Source organism: Stigmatopora argus, chromosome 23 (genome assembly GCF_051989625.1).
Source record: "Stigmatopora argus isolate UIUO_Sarg chromosome 23, RoL_Sarg_1.0, whole genome shotgun sequence".
Classification (NCBI taxonomy): domain Eukaryota; kingdom Metazoa; phylum Chordata; class Actinopteri; order Syngnathiformes; family Syngnathidae; genus Stigmatopora; species Stigmatopora argus.
The window spans coordinates 6,521,203-6,533,729 of NC_135409.1; the positions used below are offsets into that span (position 1 = coordinate 6,521,203).

A 12,527-nucleotide genomic window follows, 5' to 3' on the forward strand; every position below is an offset into this window, starting at 1 on the left:
CTTCGATCGTCGCTGCGGCTCAATCGCGTCCCGTTGACGGTAAATCGGGGCCGCGCTCGGCCGTTGTCGGTTGGCCTTTTGCGGTCCAAGTGTCAGGAAGTGTTGCCCCCGCCAGCCGTCCAAGTGTTCCGTGATTGACTCGTCGGCGCCTGTCAAAAGCAGCCAAGTAGTAGCTGTCAAAAAAAGGACGACTGCCAAATGGCCAAGGGTGAACCGGCCGCGGGTCCGAACGCGCGCATGACGCGTGTTTTTGGCCCACTTGACTGCTAGAGCCAAGCCATGTTTTCAACTGTGCACTACTTGGACGTTATTTTGACAGCCGTCGAAGGGGCTGTCCTGACCTGACGGCCAATCTAATGTTTAAAACAACGCATGGCTTTCCTTCTGATCAAGAAAAGTTTGTTCCAATGTGCTTGCTTTCGGAATCCTAACTTTTGATTGTACGCAGACTCGACTTTGGAGAAGTGCCACGGAGAGTTTTGCCTGGTCAACGAAGAGGGAGGGTGAGTACTGAAGTTGATTCCTTTTTTATCGTTAAATAACTTATCTGGCTGTCTCTGAAATATTTTTTCTAGTTCCTCATCCTAAAGAACAAATTTGACACCTGATTTTTCAATGAGAACAAAAACACTGATGCATTGCAGTGTTTCCCAAACTTTTTTTTTGGAGCTGCGGCACAGTTTCTGCATTGAAAAAATCTCAAGGCACACCACTGGCTGAAAATCTTCTATTTTAAAACTATATCGCCTATATTAACAATATATAATGTCCTTTTCATCAAAGTTTTATCAACCGGAATCATTTAAACCCAGTGGCGTTTCTCGTAGCGCCTTCAACAAATTCATCCAACCCTCAAAAACTATTGTATGGCTATAAAACCTCTACAGCTGCGACACATAAGAAATAATCAATAAATCAATGCACAAAAATGGGGTAAAATCCACTTCCTAGCAGCATTTAATGATTAAATACAAATACTGGAGCTTTTCAGACATTACAACCGGGCCAGGGGGGTGATTTTCCCGGGAAAGGACAGCGATGGACGTCAATGGCGAAACGGCAAAAATTGCACTAAAATGGGGTAAAATCCACTTCCTAGCAGCATTTATTGATTAAATACAAGCACTGGAGCTTTTCAGATATCAGAACCGGGCCCGGAGGATGACTTTCCCTGGGAATTTCATACAATTGAAATATTATTTAGGAATATAGCCATATTTGACTCACCAAAAATCCTTTTTAACTGTACACAATATCCATCCTCCTTTCTTCCTTCCTTCTTTTCTATCGCCATCGAAGCTAATGCTGAAAGCCGAGCCTGTCCTGTCGTATTTCTGGCATAGTCCGTCTTGAAAATGGCTTTAAATCAACACAACAATATATTTGCTTGTGCAGCTCGCTCCAAGTACAGTTTGGTAGGTCTGGCTAGTTCACTCTATCACTAGCCAATCATAGTTGGTGAAAGCGATGACGTATCCCTACGCCTGAAATGAAAAAATCTAAAAAAAATAAAAAGGAAAAAAAGTTATTTGTGACCGCTTTGCACTAATATTTTGCTCCGGAAATGTCAAATGGATTTTTAGACTGAAAGTTGGATTGCAAAAAAGTCAGCTGGTCTTTGCCTCCGTTCGACAGGCACTGCTTGTAACTGGTAGTCAATCTGGCATCCAGTTAGTGAATGTTTCAGTCCACTTTGGAATTCTTTTTCCTGGCTGTCAGCTTCTTAGCAGCATCAGTAGCGCGCAAGTCATTCGGAGAGTGTCCGTCCAATCCGGGTGGCAGAAATCGGTCGCATTATTTTGCTTGGCGGCAAGCTGCCGTCTGTCTTAGGGTTTTACTTAGGGTAAAAATTATATTGTCTCTCACGAGGACATTTTTGACATTTTGAATATTAAATAAAATTCCCCCAAAATGTGACTTGTGTCCCCCCCCCCCCCTTTCATTGTGCATGTTTTTGGCTAGTGCGACTTATACTCACTCACATGCGACTTATAGTCCCAAAAATATCATAACAAATTAAAAAAAAAAATCACCTATTGACTGGTTTGTCCTGTCTTCTTTAGGGACGCTTCGTCGACATCTGTTTCCAAAGCTGGAAGACTTTCATCTCGTTGTCTGCCATGTCCACAATCAGGTGGTCGCTCCTCAGGCCTTCTTCACGCATTACGGTAAACGCCGCCGGTCCCAACGGATCGGACGCCTCCAGCCAATGATTTTAAGAGGATGGACACTCATCCTTTACGGCGTGACCTTCTAGTAGCCGTTATGCATGCATTTTCATCCCGGCGTCTGCTTTCACCATCGTCCTCGACTCCTAGGTCAGGCGTATAGAAACGCACGGCGACAAAGGGAGAGTGTGATTGAAATATTTCACCCGGTGGTTTTTACACGCGCGCACTCGTAACGAAAATAGCTCAAAGTGAGAAATCATCCGTCCGATAATGAGACAATTTGTCTTTGTATTTTGCCTGAGCGTGTTTTTCCTTCCCATTCCTCTTGTGTCCATTGGTTCAGGTAGTTGGGCTTTGGATTCCCAGTGAGAGCAGAGGGCAAGAATCCTGGACCACCCCCCGCTTTGCTCCCAAAACAACATGCATAGTAAGAACCGTAAGTGCGAGCTCTTCTTCGTTTTTTCCCCTTCCCTGTCCAAACAAATTGATATCATGGATGGGGGAGGCGAGTGAGCACTGAGTGAGTTTAACGGTCAGGGCAATAAATGAGAAGGAAATCCTGATTTGCATCAGTTCTGCGCGTGACCGGACGTTTCGTCGAAAGACGTTTGGTCCCCGGATGTTTGGTCCCCGGATGTTTGGTCCCCGGATGTTGGGTCGACCGGACGTTGGGTCCCCGGACGTTTGGTCGAACGGACGTTTGGTCGACCAAGCGTCCGGCCGACCAAGCGTCCGGCCGACCAAGCGTCCGGCCGACCAAGCGTCCGGCCGACCAAGCGTCCGGCCGACCAAGCGTCCGGCCGACCAAGCGTCCGGCCGACCAAGCGTCCGGCCGACCAAGCGTCCGGCCGACCAAGCGTCCGGCCGACCAAGCGTCCGGCCGACCAAGCGTCCGGCCGACCAAGCGTCCGGTCGACGAAACGTCCAAGTGCCATTCTGCGTTCAAAACAACCAACCAAAACGCTAATTTTGTCTGGTTCCAGAGAAGCGCTACGACTCCCCTTCAAAGAGCCCGGTGGTCCTCACGAAGGGCAAAGGGCCCGCCGCGGCGAGCGGTCCCGGGGACGCCTTTCGGATCTCCAAAGACTACCCTCACTCGCGTTTCGACAAAGCACCGCTCGCTGTCTACCCTCCAAAGGGGACTCGGAGCGAATCGTGGTGTGCCATTGAACCCCCTTTTATAGCCGTTGGCCATTTTTTTCTTTTCTCCTTCCACGCACTTTTTAAGAACGCCTACTCTCATCCCCTTCCAGTGTTTCTCTTCCCGTCGTGAGCTTGGAGACGACGCCCTGCCTCGGACGAGTCGACGCCACCTCACGAGTCCGTTTCGGCCCCTCGTCGTCCTCCCCGCTTAAGACCGCTCCCCCGGGCGAAAAACTTTCAAACAACCAAGGCAACGGCGGGCTTTCCGCATCCCCGGACGGTCGCCCGGGCCCAGCACCGTCCCCCCGCCCGGCTTCCAGACCGGCCCCTCTGTTGTTGTCGTCACCGTCTCCTGAAAAGAAGAGCCGGAATGGCGCCAGGGCTTCTTCCGGGTCACACAGCAGGCTCTCAGGTTAGTGATATTTCTGACTCGCATGAATTTCACGTGTTGCTGTTAAGTGTCAAAACAATTGGAAAGCTGTTTCATCAATGTCCCTAGTTTCAAGTGGCGGGCCGTCAGGGCCTTCAAAGGCCTTCTCTGCTGGCCTAAGAAATATCTGAATCATATATTATATTTTGTCCATCAATACTTATGAAATAATTCCAAATTGTCTGTTAGTTTTCTTTCGTTGGTTTTCCCCCTGGTTGCACTGCTTCCAGATGTTTGCGTATTGAAGCATTTACCCAATCACCTTTCAGCCATTATTTGTTGCCAGGGTCAGAAATCTGCCTCAAGGCCTTCACAATCAGTTCTGCAGGCTCTGCTGCATTAAACAAGCGTCGATAAGACTGTTGCTTTAACCAATCAGATTTCGAGTTGGCAACACCACAATGCCTTGTCGCAGGTGTAGGGATACGTCATTGCCTTGTCGCAGGCATAGGGACACGTCATCGCTTTCACCAACTATGATTGGCTAGTGATTAGCCAGAGCTACCAAACTGTATCAGGAGCGAGCTGCACAAGCAAATATATTGTTGTGTTGATTTAAAGCCATTTTCAAGACGGACTATGCCAGAAATACGACAGGACAGGCTCGACTTTCAGCATTAGCTTCGATGGCGATAGAAAAAAAGGAAGAAAGAAAGGAGGATGGATATTGTGTACAGTTAAAAAGGATTTTTGGTGAGTCAAATATGGCTATATTCCTAAATAATATTTCAATTGTGGGCCCGGTTCTGATATCAGAAAAGCTCCAGTGTTTGTATTTAATCACTGAATGCTGCTAGGAAGTGGATTTTACCCGTTGAAGGTGCTACGAGAAAATGAACAGACCGCCACTGCTAGTTTCACTGTTTTCACATGGACTGCATTTGACATATTACCATTGAAAAGGGTTCATTTTTAAAGCAGATCTTGGTTTATCTACGACCATCAACAGCCGCCGGCGAGTTATTGCAAAGCCATCATTCAGTCTAGTCTGATTTTTCGAGAGGAATTCCTGCAATACGCACGCGCACACACACACGCACTCATCCTTATCGAAGTAATCTTTGGAGATTGTCCAGTTTGAACATTTTGGCTACAGACGATGGCCGTGATGAGCAGAGGGAGAATTTCCCTCCTACTTTTGACACTTTATCACTCCCTTTCCTCTCGCTGCTCTCTTTGCCCTCTGAACTGTTGCATAATATTCTGTTAACAAATTGAGTTTTTAATGCAAAGCTCAGTTTTGAATCTAGTTCAGCCGTTAAATCTTATTTTTTTCTCAGTCCTGAAATCATATTTTTAATTATTTTTAACTGCTTGAGGTGTTGGCATGGTACAATCATAACACTGACTTATTGACGACGTGGAATGTAATAAAAAACAGTTCTACAGACGGTTTGAAAAGACTAAAGCCAATGTGAAAATTGTAAATGCTGATTTCTAACAGTTAATTTTGTTGTTGTTGTTGTTGTTGAACAGGAAGAGTGTTTGATCCGAATAAGCACTGTGGAGTCCCGGATCCTGAAAGCAAACAGCCGTGCACGCGCTCCCTCACCTGCAAGGTGACAACACAACATCTGTGCTAACTATTTTATTCATTTATCACAATTTATGCACATGAGGCATTATTCCACACAGTGGCAATGTTGAGAAGAGCCTCCCTCTAATGCAGGCGTGTCAGACTCGGGTCGCGTTAACGTCAACTAGATTTCATGTGGGCCGGACCATTTTAGATATAATATTTAGATTTTTTTTTTTCATAAATGGATTAAAAGAACTGGATTAAAAGCCTTGAATATTCAGTTTTTATAGATCTAAAACAATGTTTATTTTAGCTTTTTTAAAATATGTTTTCAGATTTTACAAAATGATTTTTAAACTAAAAACACAGAAAAAAATGATTAAAAAATGACAAATATTGATTTAAAAGGGGGAAAATCAGGAAATTGAATATACATCTATACTCCTCATTTTAATTTGATCCTAAAACAGAAAGTCGGCACTCATGATTTACTTTCCCGGGCCACACAAAATGCTGCGGCGGGCCAGATTTGGCCCCCGGGCCGCCACTTTGACACATGTGCTCCAATGTCTCATTTGCATGACAATTCTTCACATTCTTCATTTGCCCAATGCAAATGAACGAACATGACGCCAACGCTTTTTAACTGCTACACAAAACAAAGTACCCAATGAGGACCCTCCACCTTTTTCAGGCTCACTCGTTAACCAATCGCCGAGCCGTGCCCGGCAGGATGAAACTTTTCGACGTGCTCTTGGCTGAGCACAGGAGTAGGAACAAGGAGGCGGAGGAAGCCAAAGCCAAGGAGAAGGAGAAGGACACCTCTCAAGACCTCGTTGGGACCAAGCAGCCTTCCTGCCTGAATGGACGCCCCCTGTCCACCCTGAAATTAAAGCTAGCAAACGCACACATCCCCAGGTAGGAAATCCTCTCAAGAAGGGGTGGAAGGTTAACTAAATAAGTTTGAACCCCCCTGTTCTTAAGACACCCAAACATTACATCGTCAATGGTCAAAGTCATTTTATCCACGCAACAAAGCACTCATAAACGAACAAACAAATTTAAATTAACTTGGATTAATATATACAGACACTCAAACATACGTTTAATGTAACTTTATTCTAATTCTAATTTTGCTTTTGTTTTTTACCTTTGTTCTGGGCGGGTTAACTGTTTGCCACGCCTCCACCCTCACGTTCGCTATCGATGGGCTGTTTGCTGTTGTATTCCCTTCAAAATATTCTGAAAATGATGCACACAAATGTCCTCACAATAGGATAATGCAAGACCACTTGCCAACGAGAAGTAGTCTTGAATGAGCGATCGCGGGAGCTGGCAGGCTAAGGAAGGAATAACAGCCTACCCACGTATTGATTGTGGGTAATGAAGTTTTATCCTAAGAAAGGGTGCCATTGGCTATCGGTGTTGTGTGCACGAGTATACTTCATTACCCAGAAAGCCCTCTTTTTGCCCACGCATGCACGTTGTACGTTTCCTGGTCCATGTGTAGCGGAAACTCGTCTGAATAAATCATTCAGTGCTCGTACATATCTGTTATACACGAAAGAGATGCGGCAAAAAAATACAGTGCGCTACAATGATAAACAGCCTCTCATGTCATGGCCACCTGGCTTGGTCGCATCTCGAAATTTTGATCGTATCTAGGGCAAATTATTCGATCGAAATTTTCATCGTACCTCGAGCATGTCGTAGGTAGAGCTGTTCGTAGGTCGAGGTACCACTGTATTTATTTTTTTGTTTTTAAAGGGTTCCGGGTATCTCCACCTCCGTGCCTCAACCACCACCTCCACCCCAAGTTCCCTTCCCCGTTCCGTCCTCCAATCCGTCACCCGAGCCTCGGACGAGGGCGGCCGGCGGAGACGGCGAGAAGCTCTCCAGCGACGAAGGCGACGTCCAACCTCCCGAGGACGCTCACCGACCTGCCTTTCACTTCTCCAATGTCCACCCTCAGCCTTCAGGGGTAAAAAAAAAAAAAAAGGACACCCTTTGCGCTTGCTGCCTGGAGAAATCCTTTCACCCATTTCCCGTCCTTTCTTTTATCCATGCAGTTTTGCATATTCAGCAGCAGGCTGATGGGACGAGGCCACTACGTGTTTGACCGGCGGTGGGACAGGATGAGGTTGGCGCTCCAGAATGTGGTGCAGAAGCACCTCAATGCACAAATGTGGAGGTAAGGAACCAAAAACCAGGACCACCTGACTCTGAAATCTGAGCGCCCCTCGGTCTCGTTCCAGAAAGGTCCCCCTCGCTGCGGAAAACCCGCCGTCCCAGCGGGCGCCGCCATGGTCTTCCTCTCCAGACCGGCTTTTTACCAAGCCGTCCAGTTCTGTCTTTCCCGATCCTTCACCTGAGGACTCTACATCAGGAACCAAGAGAAAAAACTCTTCTAGCTGCGTCCGTAACGGGACCAGCTCTCATTGGTCCTCGCAAGCATCAGGTGGGGCGGTGAGAAAAAAGGGACGTCTTCCCGAGGGAAAGGGTCTTTGGGACTATAACCGTGGCTGGTTTTCAAAGGCGGACGGCTCCCACGGCTGTAATTCAAATAGCAGGTAGGTAGAGGTTTCCATTTGGAGCGTCAAGATCCAGTCGGAGCGCACTAAATGTCACCAACTGCAAATTCCCCTGGGTGAGCTCGGCAACACCGCTATACCCTACTCGTCCTGCAGGGAATTGCTCGCCTCCGGCGCCTTGAATTATGGGCCAAAAGGGGAGGCGCACTTGCCAAAGGAAAAGCGCAGACAACAAACTGAGCTGGCTGGATGCCCTGGACCTCTTTGAGACAGAAGACAGGTACTTTTTATTTGATTTTTTTTAGGGTGTATTCCAGTGGCGGTCCGTGCATTTTCTCGTAGCGCCTTCAATGGGTAAAATCCACTTCCTAGCAGCATTTAATGATTAAATACAAATACTGGAGCTTTTCAGACATTACAACCGGGCCAGGGGGGTGATTTACCCAGGAAAAGACAGCGATGAACGTCCATACGCGAAACGGCAAAAATTGCACTAAAATGGGGTAAAATCCACTTCCTATCAGCATTTAGTGATTAAATGGTTCAGTGGTTCAGATCAAAGCTCAAATTTGAACGTGACGGGCTTCCGTAGACAGGGGCATTATGGGAAATGTTCTGTTAAGCAGTTTGTTGGCTATTTTGAGTCTGGTTTCACTGTGGCGGGATGAGGCGACGGAATACCTTCTAGATTCATGTAATCCTCGTAAGGGTTGCTGGAGCCAATCCCAGCTGATTTGGGGCGGAAAGCAAAACGTTTTGAGTTGTATGATCCATAACCATGGAGTTCCGTCATTTGTTTACTTTTGTATTTTTCCTATTTTAACCCGCCCAACGCGTTTTGTTCAATGATTGAATGATGTTTGCACGTGTGGCGGTTTGTTGTTAAATTGCAATGTGAAAAGGTTAAAAAAAATGCTAAATGGCCCCAATTACCGCACAAGTCGTTTTTATTTAAAAAAAAATATTTAAGCATGAGAATATTCAGCAACTTGATAATAATTTAAAAACTTGTTTCCCTCCGTCTTCTCCTCGCAGGCCAGGTTGAATCTCCCTGAAAGCTTTTTTCTCGAAATAGCAGGCAACGAACGGCGCTCACCGCTGGACCCGATTGGACGGCGTCACTTCACTTGGGTAACGTTTCTCATTTAGTTCCGCTTTGGGTTGCACTTTCTGCTCTGACTTCCGGCGACAGAAAGGAACAATGAAAATTGAGTCATAAGGAATAATTCTCGCCACTTTCTCGGAAGCCTTTTCCAGTTGTCCCAAGAAACGACTAAAGTAAAGGACTGGCACACTTTTCGGTTGGGTTTTAACCAGCTTCTTGGCCCTTTTTACCTTCCCACCTCTTTTTTACAGCCCGTTTTTATACAAAGCCGCTTTTTCCGCGGACGCTTTTTGCAGTCTTTTGTCTCATGTGCATCGTGTCCACCCAGCATGGTTGTGTTTGAAGTGCTCTTACTGCCCTCCTCATCCCTCGCCTTCACATTTTAAAGTATGTATTTACACCACCCCCCGCCGGTACCCGGGCGATTCGCCGAAAGACGGTTCGCCGACGGACGTTTGGCCGACAGACAGTTCGCCGAAACGTCTGTCTGCGAAACGTCTTTCGGCGAATCGTCCGGTCACGCCACCCGCCCCCCCCAAAAAAGACATTAACAGATGATGTCCCTCAACGCATTGTATTTAAATTAGAGATGTCCCAAATATGACCATGTGATCGAAAATTGGGCGCATTATTTCCTGTAAAGAAAAATAATCGGGAGGTATTTTGCAAAATGGATATTACGCTTTATATTACATTTTGATATTCACAAAATGCAGAATAAAGCATAAAAGTCAACTAAATCACAATCAAGAGCTCCATTTATCGCTTTGGACTATTTTTATTCAAAAAGTTTCTTAATGAAAACCAAATATTTAAATGTAGTCATTTGTTCCCAAACGATTTGCAGAAATTTTTGATAATAATTCCTACATATTGCTTTTAATGTTTGATAGACTCGTTCAAATTGGGAGATAAATTTCGATTTGAATGTGCCATTTTACCCCCTTAATACATTTCTGATCGGGATTTGGTATTGGCTGCAAAATCAGGTTGCAAAAAATGCTTTTGGGACATTCCTAATTTAAATATAAAAGGCAATCTGGACACTATTTGAACAAATGTATGTTTCCAGGGTGTTGTTGGTAAAGTCATGTCATTTTGAAATACTGTAAAAGTATTATATTGTTGAAAATGTGTTTATTATGCTTTGGTATTTATTATCTGTTCCCCTTTATTTACAATTATTATACATTCCATTAAAAAAAGTCGACACACCCCTTTTTGAACGATAAAAACGATTTGGGCTTTTTTTAAATTTTATTTTATAATGCAAACACTTTAAATCCATTGCCATTTGTATATTTTAGTCCCCCCAAAAATCTCCCATTCTTCCTATCAATCAAACTTGTGTTTGTTTGCTGGTAATTAAAATGCTTACTGATATTTTCACAAGGAAAAAAAGCCACTGTCATCTGGGGATGAGTGTGTTGGCTCAATGTTAATGGTCTGTATTTATTTATTATTATTTTTCTTCCAACAAAGTCGTCTTTGCAAGCAATCCCAATGTGAAGCGACATAAGTGATGATGATGCAGCTAAAACAATGACAAAGTTCAAAGATGTTGAGTTTTGTACATCATCATGATTGCTTCGCCTTCCGTGGTGTTTGCACTTTGTAACTCAATCTTCCCCCAAGTTCTATTTATATATATTTGACATGTTCAAAGTTTATATTTGTATGTGGGAAAAATTGCAGTGAAAATGTTTTTTAAAAGGAAAATAACCAACAACTTCCTTTGGATGCCGGTGTACTTTTGTTGTTCATTTCAGAATGCAAACTAACGTAAGTTAAATGTCCTCTTATGATTTCCGATGACTAAAATGTTTACTTTACCACTTTCCTGGTGTGAACACGCCTTTAAATTGAATTGTGAAATATGGTTTTACCTAGTGTTCCCACTATATGGAGAATTTAACCCATTTGCATGCGTGACCGGACGATAAGACGTTTCACCAACGGACTTTTGGTCAACGGACAGTTCGCCGAACGGACGTTTCGCCGAAACGCTCGCCCCGCCCCTGGATCGTGTGTACAAGTTTTTCAACCTCGGCCCACGGGCCATATATGGCCCGTTACAGATAACATTCATTTAGGAATAACAAGGGCATGTACTGCCCCCCGCTGGACATATTTCTAAATACAAGTATGTCCTACAATGTGCTGCCAATTTTTTATATTTTTATTTTATCCTTGCATTTAAAGTAGTAGCCATTTGGAGATCACGCAGAACAGTACATGACAGAAGAAATAGAGAAAATAAAGCAGTATTAACAGTAAGTACTACTGTTATGAAATTGTAAATCCAGAAATCCTACTCCAGAAAACTTACACCAGCATAGAAAATGTTGCGATTAATCTTTGAATTAAGGTTCTCAGCAAATAATTTTGAATATATATTTCCTAAAATAATGGGAAATTATTTAAAATTAAACTCGAAGTAAGTGTGTTCCATGGCATTTTCAGGTATTGTTCTCCAAGCCCTCTTGTGTGTCCAAGGCACTTAGAATTTTATATAAGTCTTCTAGTGTTGTTTTTTCTCAGTGTCAGACATCATCCCCAGCTTTGATAAATTACATTGTGTCCAAATGGCTACTACTTTAAACGCAAGGATAAAATAAAAAAAATAAAAAAATGGCAGCACATTGTAGTGTAGTACGTACTTGTATTTAAAAATATGTCCAGCGGGGGGCAGTACATGCCCTTGTTATTCTTAAATGAATGTTATCTGTAATGGGCCGTATATAGCCCGCGGGCCGAGGTTGAAAAACATGTACACATGATCCAGGGGCGGGGCGAGCGTTTCGGCGAACTGTCTGTCGGCCAAACGTCTGTCGGCCAAACGTCCGTCGGCGAAACGTCTTTCGGCGAATCGTCCGAGTACCATTTGCATGTCCACTTGTACATGAAAAAGCGATAACATCCCCCCAAAAAATGCACAGTTCTTCAAATGTATCTTTCCAGGTCCCCACATTTCATGTGGACATGAGCTAAAACACCAACTACAAGCGCCACTTTGTTCCACAGGCGACAACAACATATGAGCAGAGGTGCAAAAAGTATTTCTTACAGATTTTTGCCGGCGTCAGCCATGTTGAAATGTCCCAGAAGAAATGAAATTCCAGAGATGGCCACTGTGCTTGACCCCTTCGAAGGTAAGACAAATGACATTTACCTACTGCTTTTCTTTTGCGTTTATTTTTAGTTGAACTCTTGACTAAAAATGACAGCATTTAAAAACAAACAAAAAAACAGGGCTTTTCTACTAGTGTGCACAATTTTCATACATGTGAGGACAGAGAGTCTTAAAATGAATATAAAGTTGAATTAATAATACCAAGCGAATATTAAGCTCATTTTCCCCCCTAAAGTTAGTTAAATCACTTCTAGAATGCAGTTTTTATGCTTTAAAATAGATTTGATATTCTTAATTGACACTTAAACTAGTAATTTACAAAATGTGGTGTACAGATTCCCTCTAGTGGTACACACAAGAATTACTGCACAAGTACAGTTCAGTTGTATTTCACTCTTCAATCCACGCTTATGTATAAATTCATAATTTATACATTTTAAAAACACCGATATGAATCATTTATTATTGACTTGTCATGAAAATTGCATTTACGTC

The 12,527-nt window shown here is 43.9% G+C and overlaps 1 protein-coding gene across 1 annotated transcript; it reads left to right on the plus strand.

Moving 5' to 3' along the window:
* The first annotated feature begins 891 nt into the window (after positions 1-891).
* On the plus strand, positions 892-10,622 carry atxn7l1 (ataxin 7-like 1). Its single transcript, XM_077594521.1, has 11 exons — positions 892-1,081; positions 2,064-2,168; positions 3,155-3,329; positions 3,425-3,726; positions 5,221-5,303; positions 5,958-6,181; positions 7,031-7,244; positions 7,333-7,454; positions 7,519-7,833; positions 7,951-8,074; positions 8,830-10,622. The coding sequence occupies exons 1-10, from the start codon at positions 1,039-1,041 to the stop codon at positions 8,060-8,062; spliced, it is 1,695 nt and encodes a 564-aa protein (XP_077450647.1). The 5' UTR covers positions 892-1,038; the 3' UTR covers positions 8,063-8,074; positions 8,830-10,622.
* The last annotated feature ends 1,905 nt before the right edge of the window (positions 10,623-12,527 follow it).

What these genes read in the sequence shown, in the direction of transcription:
- atxn7l1 (XM_077594521.1), top strand. Translation starts at nt 1,039, where the DNA reads ATGGACGTCAATGGCGAAACGGCAAAAATTGCACTAAAATGGG. An exon ending in CTCAATGCACAAATGTGGAG is followed by an intron (nt 7,455 to 7,518) that starts GTAAGGAACCAA and finishes GTCTCGTTCCAG; the next exon opens with AAAGGTCCCCCTCGCTGCGG. An exon ending in GGCTGTAATTCAAATAGCAG is followed by an intron (nt 7,834 to 7,950) that starts GTAGGTAGAGGT and finishes CTCGTCCTGCAG; the next exon opens with GGAATTGCTCGCCTCCGGCG.